At 41.7% G+C, this 24,741-nt stretch overlaps 1 protein-coding gene across 1 annotated transcript in view; it reads right to left on the bottom strand.

The window, feature by feature from the left end:
• LOC311039302 (matrix metalloproteinase-16-like) overlaps positions 1–24,741 on the bottom strand; it is a 103,344-nt gene that overhangs the window by 2,861 nt on the left and 75,742 nt on the right. The window contains exons 5-9 of the mRNA XM_084049079.1: positions 18,010–18,171; positions 17,098–17,315; positions 7,972–8,110; positions 3,909–4,059; positions 2,947–3,062 (exon numbers count right to left, since the gene is read on the bottom strand). Coding sequence (XP_083905205.1) covers positions 2,947–3,062; positions 3,909–4,059; positions 7,972–8,110; positions 17,098–17,315; positions 18,010–18,171 — 786 coding nt within the window. The remainder of the gene's footprint in view (positions 1–2,946; positions 3,063–3,908; positions 4,060–7,971; positions 8,111–17,097; positions 17,316–18,009; positions 18,172–24,741) is intronic.

Raw genomic sequence — 24,741 nt, 5'->3', positions numbered from 1 at the left:
TAAAAACAGTAGCTACACCGTTATGTAAGCAACACAGCTGCAGATAATAAAAGTGTGTTAGATTACTGTTGACTACTGTCTATGCTTGTCTCCATCTAAATGTACACGCACGCACGCACGCAAGCACACTCACAATCAGCCAAAACCCGCCCATGGGACCCTGACCCACCCTTCACGCTACGATCGAAGCCCTCTTGGCAGCAGAGCCAAAGAGGCTCTGGCTAGGAAAAGTGGCGCATGAGCCACGGGCACAGATGGCATGAGCGCTCTGTGCCACCTGCACAGCCAAGTCTTGAGTGTCGATTTAACTCTGAGAGTGTAAAACAAATGGACCCTTCCTCTGCGTGCCCTGCTTCTTTTTTTTCTCTCCAACACAGAGGTCCTTGACCACGTGGCATTATGCATCCAATGGGCTGAGCTCTTTTCCTATCCACATCGGATCACCCAATGGTGTGAAGACATTTTCAGTCATGGCGGAGGATGAAACCAGAGTGAGCACACTGTATAATTGTGTGTAGTTAATTTAAACGCTTCACAGTGTACAAATAGTAGCAAACTCCATGGTTTGATATGCTAAAAACAGCATATTCATAACCACTGAGCTTGTTGATTAGATACGTTTGCTATTTCTTGATGTAACGATTTTCTTATTAGACAAATGTTGACACATTTGCCCAACTTAGGGGATAATATTTGTTGTATATTAACAAACATAAATATTAAACATATCAGACAGTCTACATTTTCTCAAAAGGAAATAAATGTATTTAATTTAGTCTGACCAGAAGCAGCGACAAAACAAACAATCACCACCAGTAAAAAAAAAAAAGTATGAGAAATGTATCAGAGATATGTATCAGGGGATATCAAAAGCAGAGGCACAGATTCTCCCTCCCCACCCCCCCCCCCCAGCAAATCAAAACCTATGTAACTCTGAGAGTGTATGGAACCAAATGGACCCGTCATTTTTTACACTCTCAGGAGTAAAATGAACACTATGGATTTTTACCAGTGGAAAAAGTACTCAAATGTTTTACTTGAGTAAAAGTATCAATACTGCAATGTAGAAGTACTTTGTTACAAGCAAAAGTCCGGAATTCAAAATGTACTTGAGTAAAAGTACGAAAGTATTGGTATCAAAATGTACTTAAAGTATCAAAAAGTAAAAGTAGTAACATTTTAGAAAATTGCTGATCTACAAGCTCAAAACGCATCCCATCGTGACGCGTTGTGAGCTTGTAGATCAGCTATTTTCAAACAGCGTAGGTATAAAATAGGGCTAAAGGTGGTTAATGTATGTTTTATAATGTAATCATTTATATCTGCAAATGAACTCGTTTTCAAATTATTGCAGTGGAGTAAAAGTACAATATTCGCCTCTGAGATGTAGTGGAGTACAAGTAAAAGTACTGAAAATTGGAAATACTCCAGTTAAGTAAAAGTACCTCAAAATTGTACTTAAGTACAGCACTTGAGTAAATGTACTTAGTTACTTTACACCATTGGATTGTACTGTGCAGCCTGCAGTTGTCATGCCCTGTCTGCTTTCAATCCAGCCAGACAAGAATGGAGGGATTGTCGGGCATTCTGCTTGTGAAATATTTCTGCATTCTCAGTGAAAGAGATCCCTGTCATATCTTGGCACACGCTGCACAAATATTATACACGATTGAGATTGTGCCTATGTTGCTGAGAGTTGGATATTTATCTTCGGTTTGCGGAAAGTTTAGATTTCCATACGTTGCAGCCTCTATCTAAATTACATCCTATTCCCAGCTGCTGAAACAATCTAATGTCCCCTCGGGGTGGGACACGTTCTATATTATCTTAATTAAGCAATCCAGAGTTTTGGGGCAAAGTGTGCTCTTTTCCAACTTGGCACATTTCAAATGTTGGCAGTGGGCCAACGGCATTTGGCCATTCCAAGGGGGAATACAGACCAATAGTCTTATTGGTGTCACCTATACGTAGGCCTGGGACCAGAGACCAACTAACAGGGGTGAATATCAATCGATGCTGCCCTGGTACACGTGCAGAGGACTGTGTGCCAGAGACCAGTGGAATCAACAGTTATTAGTGCCGCAACTATCGGTTATTTTCTTTTCTTAGCGATTATTCTATTGATTACTTTTCCAATTAATCAAATCTATCTATCTATCTACCTATCTATATTAGCTGTGTAAAATCCTTGGTATTCCCCAGAGCCGGAATATATATATTTTAGATGTTTTTTATTATATGTGTTGTAATTAATGTCTCTATCAAGAGCTGCTGTAACACCTTAATTTCCCCTCGGGATGAATAAAGTACCTACCTACCATATTACATTATTTATAAATCAATGACCCAACATGAAAACATAGCCATTTTTATAATCTGCTAGATCGATTAGTCGGATTAACCACTTCAGTCCTATTTTATACCTTTGCACAACAGTGTCAAACATAAATATGCAATCTACAAGCTCAAATATAGGGACGCATAGAATTCACAGCACATTTATGCTACTGTATTTAAAAATAAATAAATACTTCCCCCCAAAGTGATATGTATTATTAGTATTTTTTTTCCTTTTCTTTTTTTTATCGTTAGTTCAACTGATTGTTGTATCCCTACCACTTAAAGGAGTAGTTCACCCAAAAAAGCACTTATTTTCTATCAATTATACACCCAATGAAGCCTTGAATTCATGGAGATTTTTTTGTTTTTGTTTTCCTAAGACAATAATTTGATGGCCAAGTCATTGATCAATAGGCTTTGAGTCTCCTATACCGGAGACTCCGCCGGTCATCAAATTATTGGCTTAGGAATGCGACAAAAAAACAAAAAATCTCCAAGAATTCAAGGCTTCATGGGGTGTGTAACTGATAGAAAATAAGTCATTATTTGGGTGAACTACTCCTTTAAACTGCCGAGTATGATTGGTCATGGGAAATCAGACCCTACCATTGGCTTTGTCGACAAAGGCGCCCTGCGGCGATTCAGGCACTCCCTTCCACACAGAGATGGGCTTAGGATAGCCCGGGTCCATGGTCCTTACGTCCTCATTGTAGCGCCAGTACCTACGCAGCGAGAAAACACAACGTCACAAACAGTGGGAACGTGAGATGAAACACTGTCACAGGTCAGTTTCACAACATACTTGTTGAATAACTTCAATAGAGGAACATTGTAATACATATACATGGATTAAAGGAAAAAAAATAACAATCTCATTACAATAGATATTTGAAATTCCAAGTGCCAATGTGCGACTTGTGAAACAGCGTGAAAGGAGCCCCCACACAGCACTAGTTTCCTAAACAATTAGCACAAAATATAAAATGATGATGTGTAGATATGCAAGCTTAGATATACAAGCTCATATCGCGGCACTGAGTGCCACGCTATGAGCTTGTAGATCTACTATTTTTTGTTTAATCGTGGATTGTTTTTACAAATCTTTGAACGTAATGTTTTAAAGCAAACATTTTTAACTCTGATCTGTGCTTCTGGGGGTCCCTGGAACAACATATTTTAAGATGGGGGTCCGCGGCCAAATCAGCACCACTGATAACATACTGGAAAACATTTTTAGATTATGTATTTGGCCACGGACCCCCATCTCAAAATGTTTTGCTCCAGGGACCTCCCCAGAAGCAAAGATTTGAGTTACAAATGTTCGCTTTAAAAATATATATAAATTCAAAAATTTGCAATGTAGAAATACTCTGTTACAAGTAAAGGTCTGTCTATTCAAAATGTACTTGAGTAAAAGTTAAAAAGTATTGGTGTCAAAATACACCAAAAGTAAAAGTACTCATGATGATACACTACGGAGCCACATCTTCAACCCCAAACTTCAACACAAGGACATTCCATAACCTTTGCAGTACAGTAGATGTCTTAAGTCTGTCCCTCCTACCCACCTGTCCCCCTTGAAGAAGTAGGTCTTGGCTACGTCCTCCCACCAGACGGCGGTCTCGATGCTCTGGGCGGGCATGCCATTGCCAAAGGTGGAGATGTCCTGGGGGTACCCCGGCTGAAGAACCGTGTCCTTAAACACCCAGAACTGCTTTCCTGTAGACAACAGAGGGAGATTCATTTGTTGTCAGTTTCACAATCAGTCCCTTTGGGCATAAGTGACATTGTCATAAGAGTGTAAAGGGAGCTGAAAGGTAAAATAAGTCAGCGGTAGGCAACTTTGATGATGGAGAGGGCCACTATATTTCCACGCTCACTCCAGAGGGCCACATTGCATATTGCATATACTGTCTCTCTGTATTTAGACTTTTTTCGCCTATTTCACCATTCTATGTCACGAAAGTAGCAACAATAGCCGATCTACAAGCTCAAAACGCGACGCATTTTGAGCTTGTAGATCTGCTATTTTTGCTATTTTTGAATTGGAATCAAGATTTTTTGGGGTGTATTTTTGATTCGGAACACTGAAAAGTTTTTTTCACATTTATTTCAAATGCATGTATAGTTATAGGAAGACTTTGAGCTAATTTATACTTGTTGCGGTGTTGTGTGCTGAGAATAGCAAATCTGCGTGTCAGGCATGAGAGAATTATACTACCCTACAAAGTCAAAGAGCAGTGACTCGCAGCCACTGTCCAGTGGAATGCTTTGCCTACCGTTGTGAAATCTTTGAATTCTCTACCAAAGTTTAAAGTTGATCTTAAAGCATAGCTTCACTCAAATTCTAATTGGACTTGGGCTACATTCCCTCTCCAGCTGGGAGATAGGGCTGAAGTGGTTAATGTATGCTTTATAATAATAATCAAAATCTACAAAGCTAGTAACTAAAGTTTTCCCATAATTGTAGTGGAGTACAATATTTGGGACAATATTTGCTTCTGAGATTGAAAATTGGAAAAAAATACCTAAAGAGTGTACTTAAGAATATATAGCGGGAATATATATATAACTGAAAGAATATATAGCGGGGTTACAGCAGTAAAGAAACTTTGAGTAACGCGGGTATAGAGGGTGTAAGTGATTACATTGACACTCAGATTGTACTATGTAGGCTCAAAACAACCCAGGAGGCTTAAATGTCTTCATCTCAGCTTTCTGAACTTTATCTAAATTAAAGAGAAAACACTCACTCCCACTTAAAAAATAAGAGTTCCCTCTCTCTCTCATTCCTGGTGAGTAATAACTGGGTTAAAGGTTACATTGCTACCCCCTCCTCAGGAAGTAGTTTTTCTTCCACTGGGTGGGGAGGAGGTGGAGGTCTGGGGCAGGTCAGGAGGAAGTGTTTATAGAGCCAAAAACAGAGGGGGGGAGGAGAGCCATGGTACAGCAGAAAGAGAGAGAGAGAGAGAGAGAGGGGGGGGGGTGGAGACAGACAGACGGGGATGGAAAGAGGAGAGGGAGATAGATGGGGGGAGACAGAGAGAGAGAGAGAGAGAGAGAGAGAGAGAGAGGACCACAACAGAACATAAGTCGATTCTCTCTCTCTCTCTCTGTCTCTCTGTCTCTCTCTCTCTCTCTCTCTCTCTCTCTCTCTCTCTCTCTCTCTCTATCTCTCTCATGGTCAGGTAACTACTAGTGTGACTATCATGGCATTTATTCGATTGTGTTCCGGCGTAGATCAAGGGAACTGAGTGCGCTTTAAGTTCTTATTTATCTGTATCACAAAGAAAACTATTTTTTTCTCCATGGTTTTAAAGAAAACAAAAGACTGAACAGAACAGTCTTTTGCGAGAAAGAGAGAGAGAGAGAGAGAGAGAGAGAGAGAGAGAGAGTTTTGGAATGTAAGAAATGTATGGATGGAATAACTCTCGGATTTCCTCTCCTGGCCAGGCGTGCTGACCTGTACTTTATTATTATTATTGTTCTTTTATAATATGTTTATTTGTTTTCAGATCATTTAGTATATTGATCAAAGACTAAATGTCCATTTATAAATTTGAAGTGATGGGATATTTGTGTGAAATCAATCTATTGAATGAAACAAACTTCCTCTACATAATCTACCATCATTTTGGGGGTCCAACCCCCCTGGGTGAGAACTCTAGCGGAGACTGGGGAACAACAATAAACATTGCTTATGCAACAATGGCTTCTATATGTAGCTATGGATTTCATTTATTTCCTTCCCGTACAGTATGCTCTGAATCTGTCCTTTGGGAATATTCATTTTACAAAGACAATGTTAGACACCCCTTTATCCCCCTAACCATTATAGGTTATTTTTATTTTTTCAGTTACATAACATCTTACTGTATTATGTTATGTCCAAACCTTCACACTCAGAGAGGAGCCAACACAGATTGGAGCTGTCCGTGACTCGTGTCAAGGTAGAGACGTGAGCAGACAATGGAGCGGAGCAAAGGAGAATGACCTACTGTACACTACAGTGACTGACATTTCAATCACTGAGTTTGTCCAAGGATGTTCACTGATCTGTTACTCAATGGAAGACCAGCACCCCTTTCCACACATGTTCCACACAGTGTGTTTTTCTGTTAGTTGACGCCTTGCCGAGCCATGTGGCCCATAGGGCATTGGTTCTCAAAGTAGGGTCCAGGGACCCCCAGGGGTCCTTGACGGAGTTCCATGGGGTCCCCAGCTAAATGATAGATTAGGAACCAAATAGACCTTTATGGGTCTGTAATTCTGAGAGTGTACAAATGGAACCAAATGGACCCGTGCCATTTGTACACTCTCAGAATTAAATTAATGTAATAAATAAATAGATTGGGGTTCCAGAGGTAGAAATACCATTAAATGGGGGTCCGTAGCCTAATTCATGTCAAACAGGGGGTCCTTGAAATTAAAATAGTTGAGAATCACTGCTATAGAGCCGTAAAAAATCTTCTCTTATGGGGGTTCCTGGCATATATTTTCAAATGGGGGTCTGCAGGCTAATAAGTGTCAATCTGGGGGTCCTTGACATTGAGAACCACTGCCATAGGGCAGGAGCCTATCTCCTGTTTCTGTAGTGTGAGGCAGCTTGATGTACAAATACTGCACATCCCCCGATTCTCCTAGCCTGATGTATAGTACACCCCCTGGACATGACGCTAGTATGTCACAGGGACTTCCCCCCAAGGGGTTCGAATCCACCGTGGTGCAGCCAGCGTTGATACAAACACAATTGGCCTGTGTTCGTGGGTGGGAAGCCGGGCGGGGAGGGTGATATTTGTCACATACTCATTTTAGTATATTGCCGGCACCTGTCAGCGGGGAATGTTGATAGGGAGGAGTAGGACGAAGGCTCTACGTCCGCCCAGTCGGGGCTCCTCACTGGCAGGAGCCAGTAGGATACGACAGCAGTGACAAGCAGTGGAAGGAATTAATTGGCACAACGACTATTTTGGGAGAAAAAAGATAAATACACCCACTGACAGCTGAGACTGTACGACATTGGATTGAACTGCAGAGTTGTGGAGCACAGATGTAATAGACCTTTTCAACCCATTGTGACAGAGCCAACAGGATTTTCCAATTGCGAGGTGGTCTGACCTACATAATTTTACTGACTCATAAACGTGTCTTTAGTGTTCAGTTGCTCTTTATGCTGCACACTACCTATAGTCTGAGACACTATGTCCTTCCTGATCCAGACAGCAGAGCACTTTCACAATTACCACAGCAGGACAAAATTGCCAGGTAACAATAGTCAGCCGCTAATGTCAACGGTCAAGTACTTTCCCAGGACTGAAGGCTACATAACGGACATTTATTGTATTCAGCCAGCTTGAATAAGCTAAAGTAAACTGGACCATTGTGCTCCATTTGACCATAACATGCTGTATGGCTGAGCGTGGGTGTTTGTGTGTTTTGGAGTTGTCTGTCTGTGTAGAGGTCTGTGTATACAGTATGTGTATATTATCATATACTCCTTCTTGCCCTGTAACTGTATCATAACTGCTGTGCTGTTATGGTGACCAAACTTCCCTCACAGAATCAATAAAGGTCTGTCTATCTATCTATCTATCTATCTGTCTGTCTGTCTGTCTGTCGTAGCGGTCTTACCTTTGAAGAAGACAAACTTTCCCTCGCTGTTTTCGTACACTGCGTCTATCTTGGGTGGAAGTCCCCTCCAGAAGACGTTGATGAGCATGGGGTAGCCAGGCATCACGGAATTATCCCTAACTCGCCAAAACCAATGATCCTAGACAGGACAGGACAGAAGAGGAGAGGAGAGATGTTTCACAGTTTATGATCAGTGACCATAATAATAAGTGTATTCCTATTACAAGTGCATTGAATTCATGAGGTCATTTTCATTGCATTTACAGTATCTGTTTCACATTCATAAATTATTTACAGTTATTAACAGAAACGCCTAGCACATTACATGCATCATTATTTGCATTTTAGTGAGATCATCACGACCAGCTTTTCATGACCATATCCATTTATGTTTTGTTCTGTTTTAATGAGAACCTTGGACTTGCATGCTATTGCAGTAGCCAGACTCTTTCTGAGCGGTCCTCATAACATGTACTCTGAACATTCAAAACTTCCTCTATCCTTGTGTAACGCCCCTGGTCTCCTGCACGGGAAGGGACACTAAAGCCGAACATCATAGCCACTTGCCTAAAGGAGAGATATTAGGCTGTCCCGACGCGTTGATTTGCTATTTTTGCTGTTTGAATAGAATTTTCTCTCAACTTTTGAAAAGGTTTAACAAATTCGCCCATATAATAGCGACACCAGGGTTAGGTCATTTTCAATTGAATTATTAAAATGTGATATTGTCAAGCATAAATATCATATTATCACAGTCTATATTTCCCAAAAGAAAATGCATGTGTTTAATTCAGTCTGACCAGAAGGAGAAAACATATCCCCACCATGAAAATGAGACGGGATATCAAAGGCAGTGGTGTGGATCCACACTTAGGCTGACTTAATGACTTAGGCCATTAGTTTAGCAAGGTGACGATGTGTTCAATGAGTGTTTCAGCTGTGGAAACTGTTGCAGCTCCCTATACTCATTGTGTACCAAATAAACCCTGTACTGCAGGGGTCTTCAACAGGGGGTCCAAGACCCCTAGGTCTTGGACCTAACGATAACCAAATCGATATGTCATAGGATTTTTTGTATTACATTAACCACTTGAACCCAAGCATCCCTGTTCTTAGAACTTTAGCCACAAATAGCAGAGCTCACAACAGCTCGCGCTGGGAGCCGCTGTGAGCTTGTAGATCGGCTATTTTCGGCAAAGAGGTTTGTTGTAGAGTGAAAAAAGAGCAGACCAAGTACAGAGCCAAGGTCAAGTTTATTAAGTATTGAGGGTTTAAGTGATTAAATGTCTGAAAATACACATTAATTGACCCAACATTGATGATAGTGTTGGCAAACAAGTCTATGAAGCTATCTTTGACTATCTATGAAAAAGTTTAATCTGCAACACAAATGTATACAATATGTAGTGGTGGGGGTCCCTGCTTCATCTCTCTCTCAGCTAGGGGGTCCTTGGGCTGAAAAACGTTGAAGACCCCTGCTGTACTGCATTGCACTGCATTGCATTATGTTGCCCTCCTTCCGTGTTGTTGCAGTTCCATACATTGCACAAGCCACATAGCTTTGCGACAGTCAGCTTCATGCATCTGTGCTCTTCATCTTTGCATAGCTCTGCAAATAGATGCTTGTTGATGCGGTGACCTTTTAATGTACAGTAATTCACTGCTTCAACTGCAGCTGCGAGTGCTTCACTCCCCTGAGGTCGGACCATTTTATTTTCATTATTTTTTTCTGGGGGAATACTTGCTGTTTAGTTCCGCTGTTCCGATCTTCATCTGCACTTTAGTAAATACACACTGCAGGAGCAGACGGCAGGATTCAATGTAGGGTTGCCAAGTAGCCTGAAATTCAAATAAGGCACACCCGGGTGGGAATTCAACGTCTTGCTGCCTCCTGCACGCAATTTCGAGCGCTTCCAAACTCGAACACATTATTGACAGAAAGCTGCTGTGGATTTTTATGAAACAAAAAACTTGACAGAGACATAGAGGGTAACCCAAGCTATCCGTACAGGTGCAATATTGGTGAGTTTACCGTTGTTTAATATACAATCAGATAGGACTTTTCTGTTTCATAAATGGGCTGTCAATGGAGGGTTTTGCAACTTAGATGCAGATAGCATTTATAGAATCTAAGTTGCTTGAGGCTAGAGGCCAACGGCAAACACAGGCCATTCTTTCAAATGTGGTTAAAAACTGTTTGCGGATCATCATCACCCCCCACAGTCATCATCGTCGCTCGCTTCTTGCTCCTCCTCGTCCTCTCATCTCTTACACTGCTCCTCTCAGCTTGTGTACTTGGCCTTGGATCTGCCGAAACTGGTGCTCCACATTTCGCCATCTCAACTCCTGGCGAGACAGTGCTTTGTCTCGCTGCTTTTCTCTGGCTGCTTGAGTTTGCTTGAAGGCTTTCATCATGCCAGACAGCTCCTCCAACTTATCTGACTTTTCTGTTTTATGAATGGGACTGTCAATGGAGGGTATTAAAAATGAGATGCAGATAGTATTTATAGCATCTACGTTGCTTGTGGCTAGTTGGCCTTCAGATGAGTGGGCTGTCTGTCTGGTTCCCCACTTGACTGGGAAGGGCTGCTCATGGACATTGCGGACTCAGAAGAATTTAAGAAAGTGAGAAGGGTCATTCTAGCTAAGTATGAAATCACCCCTGAAACGTCCCGACAGATTTCGTGCCTTGGACATCCAGTTGGGTGAGACGCCCCGTGAGGTGTACGCCCACCTGAAGGACATGTTTAACAAGTGGGTCCGAACAGAAACCACCACCATTAAAAGACATTGCTGAACTTTTGATCCTCGATCAGTTCTTGAGAATGGTGTGGATTGGGGAGATCCAAAGACTACTGAGGATGCTGCCCGCCTTGCCGAAGTGTTCCTGTCTGCCAGGAGGCGGACCAGGAGCCAACCAGAGTGGTCCCCCCGGCTGGAAAAGTAAGTCCCATATGGGGATGAGAGGGGTGGTTATGGTCAGGCCCAGGGTAGAAACTCCGGCAATAGACACATTCTGAAAATGATTTCAGAAAGTGTCATAGGTTGATGGGCGTAAACAGGCAGGTGTAGGCTGTATGGAGGGGGCTCTGGTCATAATTAAGAAGGGTATTTTGTACCAGTGTCAGGGCAAAATTGAGGCCTTAGCATTACCCCAGTCACTCAGGCATACTCTCAAGGAGCTAGGCCAGTCAGTTCCTTGGGCATATGGGATTCTATAAAACACTGCACAGAATTGGAAGCCGTTTGACATGGTCAGGCATGCCTAACTTTCCCAGTTTTGCAACTCTTGTGACATACAGTATGTCAGATTACATCAGGGAGGAGAGTAGCTACAGTAGAGCCACCCTTTTCAGCCATTGCCCATTATTGGAACACCCTTTAATAGGATAGGCATAGATGTACAGTAGTAGGGCCTAGTAGTGCATCAGGTAATGGCTACATTTTGGCAATTTGTGACTATGCCTTGGACGGATTTTTTCTGTCTACAGTTTAGACATAAAAACTAACTAAAACTAACTACGTTTTATACGTCCTGTGGCACAGGGCTTATTACATAGGACGTATTTTACGTCCTGTGGCACTGGATGAGTTAATAACCTGTATTGTAGTATACAGTAGGTATATGACTGTTTAAAGTTGTAAGATCTGTATCATTGATTGATTCCCAAAACTAAGGAACAAAGTGTGTGTCTTATCAGTTCAATAAGGGACACGTCTTTTAGTTTCCAAATAAGGGATGAGTTCTTATTTCAAGGGGAAGTTTCGCTACCCTGATTCAATGTCATTATCGAAGGTCATTTGGAACACCTTCTGGAGTCGGAGCTGCTTGCCAACTCTGATGAACTTGTCGACTTCACTTCTAGCAGAGCTGTACTGGTTCACACAGCCTCTGTTGTGTGCTAGCTCCATCTGCTCTTCCAACAAACCCTGACAAACGCTGTAAACTAAACTCCAGCTGTTGGGTTTATTGAGGCCTTTGAAATAGATGTACTTTGTATGGTTGCCCCAAGAGCCAGCATAGCTGGCAATACAGAAAACGTTGAAACCTACAGCGCACTCGGCCTTGTTCCAAGGTTCAACACGCTAGCTTGGGTATTCATTAAGCCATGAGTCTTTCTGATTTCCTCGAGGAAATGTGAGTGCGGGCCAAGTGTGTAGGTGTGTCTTTTTTGATGTTGGAAGAAGCACCGAAGACAGAGGGAAGCCAAGGAGAGACCCATCTGTGAAAGCCATTAGGGCCCAGCGAGACTCCACACCCTTTGGCACAGAATGAATCCTCTAGCCTCTTTGCCTCACACACACGAGACGCCTGGCCCAAACGCACTGACCTCTTCAACAGAATAGGAGAGAGGGAGAAAGACAAGGGGGGGGGGGAGAGAGAGAGAGAGAGAGAGAGAGAGAGAGAGAGAGAGAGAGAGAGAGAGAGAGAGAGAGAGAGGCGATTGGATGGAGATGGAAATTCTTAATTCTCACAACATCACAGAATCCCTGATTCCCAATTAATGTTAAATACACAACTCATTTATCAAACAGGGGGGGGGGGGGCAGACACCTGTGCCCCCCCACCCCACCCTCCCCCGTTCCATTTTTTTCTTGCTTCTCCTTCCACTCTGTCCGTCTCGTTCTAGTTGCTAGCCTGATTGATTTCAATTGTTCAGCCCCCCCCCCCCCTTCTGTATACGGACTTGGACCAGTAATTGAAAACAGATCAAGCATTGAAACTGGACCCATTTGAATCCCTTTGACTGTAAAAAGGGGAAACTGTTGTTTCTCTCACCCACCTTCCTGTTCTCATTGTGGAAAAATAAAGGGCCAGGCAAGGAGACCCGAGTAGAAGAACATTCCAGCTGGTACTGTGTCATTACAGGAGTGTCTAGAATAATGAAAAGCCTAGCCTAGTGTCAGCGGAACATTACACCTGAACATTTTCAAGAGGGAAAATAGGTTGATAGCGTTCTCTGGCGAACAAGCTTAAAATACTATGAACTCTCTTACAGCGGAATTGATTATAGTGCATGTATTATTACAGTATTGTATTAATGAATAATGTTGTGCGAAAGCGCAACATTGCACAAAACCCAGTCATTATAGGCAAAAAAAGGTCCAATAAACATCAGAGCTACAAGCTCACAACGAGTCCCATCAGGAGACGCTGCAAGCTTGTAGATTTGGTGGGGACAATGTGTGACAACTTTTGTGGCTTTTAAAAAGCGGTTTTCACTTGCACATGCTTTGAAGTTTTGGAGAGGATTAGAACAGTGAAGAGCAGAAGTTATCAAACTAATGCCAAAAATAGGCCATCTACAAGCTCACAACGTGTCACAATGCAATGCATTGTGAGCTTGTAGCTATTTCCAAAAATAATAATAATAATAGAAAGTGAAAGTATGGCTGATGGTTTTATAAATATTTGATAAATGAAAAGGTAATAATAAGAGTTAAACAATAACTACATCCATTGGAACACAGGGTATTTTTTTTTACCATTTCCTGAAGAGGAACGGTTATGGACATACTGTACAAGGTGTCGAACCGACAGCGACGATTATTATATGCTGTATAGAAAGAAACAACAACAACTGTGTTTCTACTGGCCCAGCGTGCACATTCACTTGCTGTGCACCCACTATATCCAGTTTAAGATGTGAGTTTCCGAGACTGTTTTCTTCTCCCTACTGAAGCAATACGTAATTAATGATACTGTTTCTCAATGTCTGGTCCGGGGGTCCAAATAGACCCTTACAGGTCTGAGAGTGTACAATGGAAATATTTTTTTATCTTCGGGACTCCAATCTACACTGTAAACTTCTCAGTGTTAATTTAAGTCTAAGAGTGTACAAATGGAGGGTCCATTTGTCTTATCTTCTCAAAGTTGAAAAATGTTATGTTTTGAAGTATTTTAACACAGATCTTGTATGAAATGAAAATGTTTTCAGATGGAGGTCCGCAGCCAAATACATATTCAATTGGGGAGGCCTTGACATCACAAGAACCACTAGATTAAAGAACCCAATATTCCCTAAAAAACATGTTTAGATTTATAATTATGATAACAGAGGTGTGTCCGTAACACCGCCACAGCCCTTATTGATTGCACAAAAATAAAGGAGAACCAGCCCCAATGCTAACAGGAACTAGATCCAGTTCTAGCTGTATTGTTGTTGTTTCCACTGACTTCAGGGGAAACAGTCACAGTGTAGGTTTCCTCTGACAAAATGATGAGGAGAGCTTGGTTTTCTCCATTATGCTGATATTCCTTCTTCTATGAATTGCTAAAAAAGAAACGGTTAACAAGCAAAGTAATTCAAAAGGGCATTTACCATCGTTTGTGACGCACGTGCGTGACCAGTCAGTAGTGAAAAGTGGTGTTGCACCCTGGTATGGCCATGTTTAATTTTTAGCAATGTTGTACAGCACCGGAACTATTGGGCTGGCGGGGCTGCAACCCCTCTGCTGAATATTATTTTAGATGCCTAAGCAACGCAAAACAAACTGAAGATTTGACCAAGAGGAGCTGCCACTCTCATTAGCTGCTGCTAACCTTGCGTCTATTTACATTTTTGCCTACAATGACATGCACAAAGTAATTATAAAGGGATAAAAATGTTTACAACAATTTATACCCCCCACAACAATTGACTGTACAGTTACAAAGACAGTACACAAGTAACACAGCCGTCCTCCCCGATGTAGAGAACCCTGGAGAGCGTTGTGTTTTCCTCTGTTCCTGGCTGTGAGCTGCCAAGGCCTTGTTGCTTATCCACTGAGAGCAGAGCATGAAGACAGAGTAGATGAATGGACCTTCTTCTCTCTTTGACTGGGGGATCAAAACCGCTTTCCTCTTTCCTGTCCAACAGTTGCTGGACTGCGTTGTCCAATGTTCCTTTGTTTAAAACCCATTGAGACGGTAGCCGATTCTACATGTCTCCTAAATCTCAATCTTTTTCATGTCAAGGACCCATCAAAATATTTTGTTCCAGGGACCCCCAGAAGCAAAGATTTGAGTTAAAAATGTTCGCTTTAAAAATATATATATTGAAAGATTTTTCAAAAATAGCAGATCTACAAGCTCGTAGCGCGGCACTCGGTGCCGCGCTATGAGCTTGTATATCTGCTATTTTTGAATAGCCCAAAGTGTAAAATAATGCTTTTTTTTTAGCTCAAATCAAAATATGACAAGTTCCAGGTCTCAATGGGTTAAATGATCATAAAACTTTGCTTCCTCAGTAGCTCAATTAGGCTGCTTGGAACTGAGCTTTTCGGCTATAATGACTCTATTCTCTTACATGTACCTGTCCACTTCTTGCACTAATGTCTAGGAATAGATACCAACTGCTATGCTCATGCACCTTATTTCAAATTCTCATGTACATAAATGTTTGGATGGGTATGCTATGTGTAAATTGTCCTGGTTGGATTTGAACAGGGAACCTTCTGGTTGCAAGGCCTGTATCTTAACCACTGCTTCTCTGGTCTCTTGCACGCTCTTCAGTGAAAGATTAGATAGGTGCAAGAGTCAGGTAAAAGTTGGATAAATGTCCTAGTTGGATTTGAACCGGGAACCCTCTGGTTACAAGCCCTGTATCTAAACCACTGCACCACAGTGGTTCTTACTTATGCAGTTCACTTGCGTGGTCTTCATTGAAAGATTAGATAAAGGTAAAAGCGCCACGTAAAAGTTGGAAAGATGTCCTTGGTGGTTTTCAGATGTACATTTTAAAAGTTAAATATCTCAAAAACTACAAAACATTTCAAAGTAAAAGGTTCAAGCATTTGTGTCCACAGTAAGATGAATTATAAAAAGTGTGAATGGAGTTTCTAGGTGAAAGTGTTTCTTGAGGTGCCAAAACCTTTAAAGGAGTATATTTCTAAAACTATGAAACATTTCAAAGATTCGTTTTCAGGCAAACATGTTCACAGTAAGATGAACATTTTAAAGTTTGAATGGGGTTTCTAGGTGTAAGTATGTAGGACTAGTAGCCTGCCAAAGTTTGTACTTTTTTCCCTTTAAATGTCCATTTTCATTGACAATAGCCTGGTTCCAGACTGGACTTCTCTCCCTCCGAAGTTGTGAGGGACCACAGAGATTCCAGACTAATATCGCTGCATAGATATTAGATATATGTCTTCTCTCTCTTCTTTCTCTTTCTCTTTTCTGGAAACAATCAAAAACGATGGAGCCTGCACAAAAACTAATTTCACCCACTGTTTTACACCTGTAAACCTGTGATGTGACAATAAAGACGATTATATTCTTATGCTGCTACAACACTTGCATTTCTCCATGGGGATAACATCCAAGGCAGTCATACTAGTAGACACTGGGCGTTTCTCACTACTTCAATAGAGTGAAAAAACGCCCACGGGCACAACGCCAGAGGGAGCTCCAATGATCGCATTCCCCCCAGATTTGGCACAAACATGGGGATGAATTCACTCTACTATTATGCAACCAAAATGTATTGATGATTTATTGTATAGTATTACCGTATATGTGTTTGTATGTCTTGATGAATTGAATGCATAGGACCACAATGGAAACAAGCTCTCAGGGCTTTTTGCGTTATCCTTTTAGCATTCTTTTTTAATAATAATTAATACTTTTTTGACTATTCAAAAATAGCAGATACACAAGCTCATAGCGTGGCACGAGTGCCGCGCTATGAGCTTGTAGATCTGCTATTTTTGAAAAATCGTGAAAATGTGTGCAAATCTTTGAATATAAATATTTTTTAAAGTGAACATTTGTAACTCAAATCTTTGCTTCTGGGAATTCTACAAATGTCTTCTAAATCCTAACAGTTTTTTTTTTAAACTTATGTTGCTATAATATCAATGGTTCTCTTTTTCATGTCAAGGACCACCCAAAATGATATGTACTTGGCCGCGGTACCCCATTTCAAAATACCCCAGAAGCAAAGATTTGAGTTAAAAATGTTATGATTTGCACACATTTCCACGATTTTTCAAAAGTTCATAGCGCGGCACAGAGTGCCGCTCTATGAACTTGTAGATCTGCTATTTTTGAATAGCCAAAGAAATCTAAAATGACAGAGATGTTTCCCGGATTGAATGTGTTAAAAAAATGAAGCGGCATACAGTACCACAGGGCCTACTGCTTACCTTAAAGACGAACATCTCTCGCCTCAGTATGGCTAAGGTGTTGAAGCCTCCGTCGCAGATGTTGGGTTTGGCGTTGGGATTGGTCGGTTTGTTGCCCGGGGGCAGCCTCGGGGGTCGAGTCTGTCTGTCTGGCTTGCGAGGGTCCGAGGGGGGGTGGGAGCGGGGTGAGGGTGCCGTCGGCAAAGGCTTGGTGGGCTGGAGCACCTTGTCCGGGGGCCCTGGGAAAATAATAAGACATTGCAACACATATTTAATTCAGTCCAGACCAGAAACAGGGGTAAATCATTATTCCCACCGGCCCAAAAAAAAATAATGACCAGAGAGGAGGGATATGAAAAACAGAGGGCTGTGGTGTAAAGTAACTAAGTACATTTACTCAAGTAGGCCTACTGTACTTAAGTACAATTTTGAAAAAGTTAAATTTCCAATTTTCAGTACTTTCACTTCTACTCCGCCACATCTCAGAGGCAAATATTGTGCTTTTACTACACTACTTTAGTTACTAGTTACTTTGTAGATTTTGATTTTTATTACAAAAAATGCAATAACCACTTCAGCCCTTAGGCTATTTGAAAATAGCCTATCTACAAGCTCACAACGGGTCGCAAAGCGAGGCGTTGTGAGAATGGTTGTGAAATGGGACATTCTGCAAAATGAGTACTTTTACTTTCAGTTAAGAATATTTTAATGCCAATACTTTTGTACCTCAAGTCAATTTTTGATTACCGGACTTTTAGTTGTAACAGAGTATTTCTACATTGCAGTATTGATACTTTTACTTAAGCAAAAAAAAAATTAGTACTTTTCCCACCATTGGCAGAGGCATGGACTCCTCCTCCATCCCCTCCAGCAAATCAAACCCTGGGGGACAAGAGAGTAGCACTCTGGGAGAGCAGAGATAAGAGGCCTCACCATAAATGTTCTGGATGCCCATCAGGTCGTCCAGAGGCAGCTTGAAGTTCTCTGTGTCCATGTACTGGTAGAATGGAGCCATGATGGCCGTAGGGTCATTGGAGTGCTCCAGGCCCAGGGCATGGCCCAGTTCATGGACCGCCACCAGAAACAAGTCATTGCCTGTGGAAGCCAGGAAGTGAGGAGGGGGCCCGGTAAAGGAAAAGGAAATAAAAGGGGAAAAAGCACTGTCAACATTTTGCTCCACCAGCGAACGTCACTGATGTGTGGAAACCAAAACCCTATAAAAAAAATATGTATCCAATAGTTATTGTTTAGTCACAAGCTCTTGTTGATACTTTTCAATATTTATAAAAACCCATAGACACACTTAACCACTTTCGCTTTCACACACAAAAAGCAAAAATAGTAGATCCACAAGCACACAACAGTTGTGAGCTTGTAGATTGGCTATTTTTTATGCCTTTCCAGTTTTTAAATGTGGAGATACTAGGTTTCTGCCCGACAGCAACGATAGTCTGTGTGAACTTGTGCGTGACCCATTTAACACATACGCACGCATGCACCCACACCCATACAAAGTGGAGTGTCCTTCTATTCAGCGAGCATGAAAAAGCTATGTTCTGCACATGGGCTAATCTTGACCCTACAAATCGTAGTGGAGAGACAGCCAAGCTGCAGTCAGGGTTTTCCCCGCAGTGCATTCTAGACAGGGCCTTGATATACTGTAGACGACGAGACAAACCGCCTTAACAACCATGACCGCCTTTGGCTGGCCGCCTCGGCTGAGAAATCCCCACAAGATGAATATTTCATTGTATTCATGAATTTTCATTTGGACCAAAACTGTCATCTGATGTATCCAAAGTTGGATACAGTAATTAAGCATGACTTCTTCAGGCCAAAATGCAGGGATTTAAAAACAAGTGACAACGAGGTCACATCCCAAAACAAACTGGTAGGGCTACTTCTTGGCCTTACATCTACAAGTCACAGTTACAACACCAGAGGGAGCTCCCCTCATCACGTTCAACCCAGATTTGTCTCAAACAAGGGGTTAAATTCATTCATCATACTGCTGTGCCACAAAAATATGTAACGCCCTACCAGCAGTCATAAAGGAGTGTAAATCCCTACTCTCCTTCAAAACTGCTCAAAGAGCACTTACAGGTGGCTGCAAATTCGAAACTGTAAAAGTCAAAGCTGAATAACTGTTTATATGAGGTTTTGCATAATAGTGTATATTTGTCATTGAATGTTTCGATGAATTGAGTACAAACAAAGGACCCCAATGGAAACACACCATAGGCTTTCTTGGGTTTAAAATCCTCTTAGCAGACCTTATATTGAACTGTACTTTCCTGTGCTTTTCTTTGCAAACTGCTAATAAAGTATTCAATAAATCAATCAATCAATCAATCAATCAACACTGTGCATCGCTGCGACCGGAACAAGCTCAAGTTTCTGACCATCCCAGTAATTTGTGTATACTTCACCCATTAAAACCTGGAACGCATCTGTGTCACTTTAGATTTCTTTGGCTATTAAAAAATAGCAGATCTACAAGCTCATAGCGCGGCACCGAGTGCCGCGCTATGAGCTTGTAGATCTGCTATTTTTGAAAAATCTTGAAAAAAAACAAACATTTTTTTCAAAAATCGCCTCAGGTCTTAATGGGTTAACCGAAATATAAAATAAAATACAGCCCCTCAACAACAGCGATTCCCAACCTGTGGTTGAGGCTGTGAGGATATTGCAAGTGGCCCCCAAATAATAGGCAAAACACTACAATTTTAATGACAATATTAATACTAACTATAATAATAACTTTGAATTAATTATAATTGAATGAAAAATTAAATAATCATGGTCTTTTGTTTTCTTTAAAACCATGGGGAAAAAAATAGTTTTCTTTGCGATACAGATAAATAAGAAAGCACACTACGTTAGTTCCATTGGTCTACGCCGGAACAGAGATTCCCTTCTCTTCTCTCCTCTCTAATCTAGTATCTCTCTGCTACACGGCGGGGGAGGGGAGGGGGAGGGGGGGGGGGGGTGTCTGACAGACACATGAGGCCACAAATCACACAGCAGACCCCCAGAAGAAGCTCTGTTCAATGGATGGAATGCCTCAGGATGTCAGTGCCTAGCCTAGCCTGTAACCGTGTCTGGTTGTTATCTTACCAGAACACCTGTAGTTCACTCAAAACAAAACATTTTAAGCAAAAAAAGAAATGTCTTCTTTTTTTTTTCAGTTGCACACGCAAGAACGTTGGTAATCAGACATTTCAATGTTTTCATTTTTCTTTCTCCCAAAATAGCGAGAATAGACGATCTACAAGCTCACACGCATGCAAGCTTGTTAGATCGCCTCTTCTTCTTCTTTCGTGTTCTGTCAGATCACCGGTTCTGGTCTCTACGGCTTCTGAGGGTGGTCTGTATAGGGCATTGGTTCTCAAAGTGGGGTCCGGGGACCTGTAGCGGTCATTGTGGGGGTACCAGGGGGTCCCCAGCAAAAAGTGTTAATATAGCGCCACAATCATTTTAACCACTTTAATCAAATGTTATACTTTGGCTATTCAAAAATAGCAGATCTGCTATTTTTGAAAAATCTCTGGCACAATTTTTTTTTTGAGGTGGGGGTCTTCAGTTTAACCACTTTATAGTCAGTTTAACCACTTTAATCAAATGTTATACTTTGGCTATTCAAAAATAGCAGATCTGCTATTTTTGAAAAATCTCTGGCACAAAATATTTTTTGAGATGGGGGTCCTCAGCCAAATACATATAATTTTGGGGGTTCCTTGACATGAAAAAGTTTGAGAACCACTGGTATGGGGGCATGTGGTAATGATACGTTCGGCAGTCTGCTCATATCTCGCCGCACTCACACATGCTGCACTGTTTGCCAAGCCCCACTTCTTAATGGATGATTTGCATCACCCGACCCCAGATAGATATTGGCTGTTCTCTCCATTTGTCGTACGTGAGTATATCGTTGTTGTCAAAGTAATGCGTCACATTTACTACTTTTGTGTGACACTGTAGTCACTGTAGCACTCTGGACATCAGTGGTGTAAAGCATTGGTTCTCAAAGTGGGGTCCGGGGATCCCCAGGGGTACTTGAGGGGGTTCCAGGGGGTCCGCAGCTAAATAATGGACAGGAACCAAATGGACCCTTATGGGTCTGTAACTCAGAGAGTGTACAAATGGAACCAAATGGACCCATTAGGGTCCATTTGGTTCCATTTGGTTCCATTTCTCTCAGAGTTAAATTAACATTGATTTTACAATGTGAATTGGGGTCCCAGAGGTATAAATGCCATTAAATGGGGGTCCGTAGCCTAATGCATGTCAAACTGGGGGTCCTTGAAATTAAAATGGTTGTGAATCACTGCTAGAGAGCCGTAAAAACCTTCTCTTATTGGGGTCCCTGGCTTATCTTTTCAAATGGAGGTCCGCAGGGGTAATAAGTGTCAATTAGGGGGTCCTTGACATGAAAAAGTTTGAGAACCACTGGTGTAAAGTAACTAAGTACATTTACTCAAGTACTAGGCTGACACTCGGCCTGAATTTTCATTTCGTTTCACTCCATCATTCAGTCTGAAAGCCCTCTCAGTGCAGCCGTTTTCTAAGATGGGGGCGTGGCCAAAGTGCGATTGATTCATACTGGATTATCCCGATCGGGCCGGGCCGCCAGTTAGATTTTCAACCGAGAAAACCCCGCCTTCTATAGCGTCACCAGACCCTGAATGCGAGGCTAGCGATATCAGGGGCTGAGGCCAGGCTACTCAAGTACAATTTTGAGGTATTTTTACTTTACTGGAGTATTTCCAATTTTCAGTACTTTTGCATCTACTCCACTACACCTCAGAGGCAAATATTGTACTTTTACTCTACTAGAATTATTTGAAAACTTTAATTACTTTGTAGATTTTGATCATTATTGCAAAACGCACATTAACCACTTCAGTCCTATAAACATTTCGGCCATTTGAAATTAGCCGATCTACAAGCCCACAATTGTGAGCTTGTAGATCTGCTATTTTTTTGTTTTTTATACATACATTTTATACATTTGAAAACATTTGTGAAATGGGACATTCTGCATAAAGAGTACTTTAAACTTTTGGTACTTTAAGTACATTTTGATACCAATACTTTTGTACTTTTACTCGAGCAAATTTTGAATTCCGGACTTTTACTTGTAACGGAGTATTTTCACTTTGCAATATCGATACTTTTACTTAAGCAAAAAATGAGAGTACTTTTTCCACCACTAGTGGAGATGCATTGTGCGTGCGTGCGTTCAGAAGGATAATTACTCGGGGGAGTTGTTTGCAAAGGATTATGGGTAAGATGCTATGTGAGCATCTGACTGACCAGCGGGGGGTATAGATCCTGAAGCGCTCAGGTTGGTGTGTATGTGTGTGTGTGTGTGTGTGTGTGTGTGTGTGTGTGTGTGTGTGTGTGTGTGTGTGTGGGCGGAAGCGACTGTTGCCTCCCACATGGAAGTTGATGCAAAGTCGGTGGGTGGCCGTCTATTTCTAGCAGCAACCTGGTGGGCAGAGATACATACAGTAGTACTATCTCTCTCTCTCTCTCTCTCTCTCTCTCTCTCCCCACTTATACTCAACACTCCTTACGCAAGACGTAGTGTAGGTCTCTCATTCATCTCGTCTGTATTGTTCTCATGTTCTCATATTCTCACATTAAAGACCTTATGAAAAGGAAACCGTGATCCCAATGCAGATATAAATAACAAACAAATGGAAAATAAATAAATATGTAAACAAAAACGTGCAGCGCAAATTCATATGCCCACAACAAACCCTTATGAATAAATATGATTTCATTCATCTGTGTGATTACCATTGCGCAGGCACCTGTTTTTTTCATCATGGAGACACTATTGGGCTGCTATACGTGCATACACATACATACATCACCGGCTTCGAATGCTATCAATGCATTGAATGGGACATTATCACGTTTTATCAGACCATTGAATGGGCGAGTAGGCAACATACTGATCTACCCGCGATTTATCAGACCATTCATTGGGCGTGATCAGAAGATACTGGCCTACTCCGAGGCAGAGCAGTCCCCACAACATGATTTACCATTCTGTGCCTATCGGTACATAACTCGAACGGCGCTGAGTAGACTCAAGCGAACGTCGCAACGTTAGGGACGGCAACTCGCTCGCTTTACCTCGCTCGGTGGTCCCTCACTCGGTGCCGCGCTATGAGCTTGTATATCTGCTATTTTTGAATAGCCAAAAGTGTAAAATATGTCTATCTAAAAATAACACAGATACCAGGTCTTAATGGGTTATGTCATCTCCGTCGGTAGGTCAGTATGTCCTGATAACACCCAATGAATTGTCTGATAAATTGCGGGTAGGTCAGTATGTCGCCTACTTCGCCCATTCAATGGTCTGATAAAACGTGATAATGTTCCATTCAATGCATTGATAGCATCCAAATGGGGAGCATACATGCATACATGGATACATACATAAGGACAAACACTGTTCTAGATCGCCACACCATAATAAGAATGAATAATAACATAAGCACAGGAAGTGGAAACTTCTCTGCACGCACATTTCAACTGAAAACATAACATTCTAAAGGGCAATGAAAGATTGCCACTTACTTATCCTGTCTAAGTACTACAGTCTCGAAAGGAGAATCGTGACGTCATCCGTGATATTTGTCACAACAAATCACCAACTAGAGAAGGATTACACAGAAGAAAGAAGCCTCATCTTTCTCTCTCTCTCACAACGTGGGAACAGGAGCCTAAAAATACACCACGCTCTCCTCTCACTTCATCTTTCTTCTTCCTTCCTTCTCTTTTCTCTGTAAGCCTAAAACAAAGAGGACCAGTGTCTGGGGATGAGGACTTAATTATCAGGTCCATCCTTGACCTGATGAGGACAACATCCCAACCAGAATGATCGCCGCCATTGTAACAAAGTATAATACAAGGTTAAGAGATTAATCAGACTAATCTATGTAGTAGATTATTTGAAAAAGCCATTCGTTGATATAAGAAAGAAAGGGAAAATATCCATCCATCGATTACCCTACGTGCGGGTGTCTGGGTAGCTCAGTCTATACTTGCCCAGCTCTATGAGATCACGTACGTAAAAGAAAAAAAGCCTTAAATAAAAGGTATTTTGCTGTTTTCTTTAAGTGTCATAATGGTGATTCACATCTCATTCCCCAAAAGAATTCCTCTCGCAATGAGTTCATAAACTAAACAAAACAAGATAAACCTAGAGGTGGCTTTCTCTCAGGGGCTCTGCTAATGTGTTTCAGCGTTGTTTTGGCCTTGTCTGCACCCTCGGGTGCATACATCTGAGGACAGACCTACAGACAGACAGACAGACAGACAGACAGACAGACAGACAGACAGACAGACAACAGCAGGGGTCTTCAACGTTTTCAGGCCAAAGACCCCCTAGCTGAGAGAGAGAGATGAAGCAGGGACCCCCACTATTGTATAAAATTGTGTTGCAGATTAAACCTTTTCATAGATTTCATATAGCTTCATAGACTATCAGTGTTGTGTGAATTAATGTTTTTGGGGCGGTGTAGCCGCCCCCTATAAGTGAGTTTTGGACACCGACCAAAAGATTTGTATACCCCCTAACCCTTCCATTGTTAATGCAAATCGATACTTTTGCAAAGTCAGCCAATCACATTACAGCTAGTGTCATCA

The sequence above is a fragment of the Gymnoscopelus microlampas genome (genome assembly GCF_963454915.1).
Source record: "Gymnoscopelus microlampas genome assembly, chromosome: 22".
NCBI lineage: Eukaryota > Metazoa > Chordata > Actinopteri > Myctophiformes > Myctophidae > Gymnoscopelus > Gymnoscopelus microlampas.
This window is presented reverse-complemented; position numbering and strand designations above follow the sequence as displayed.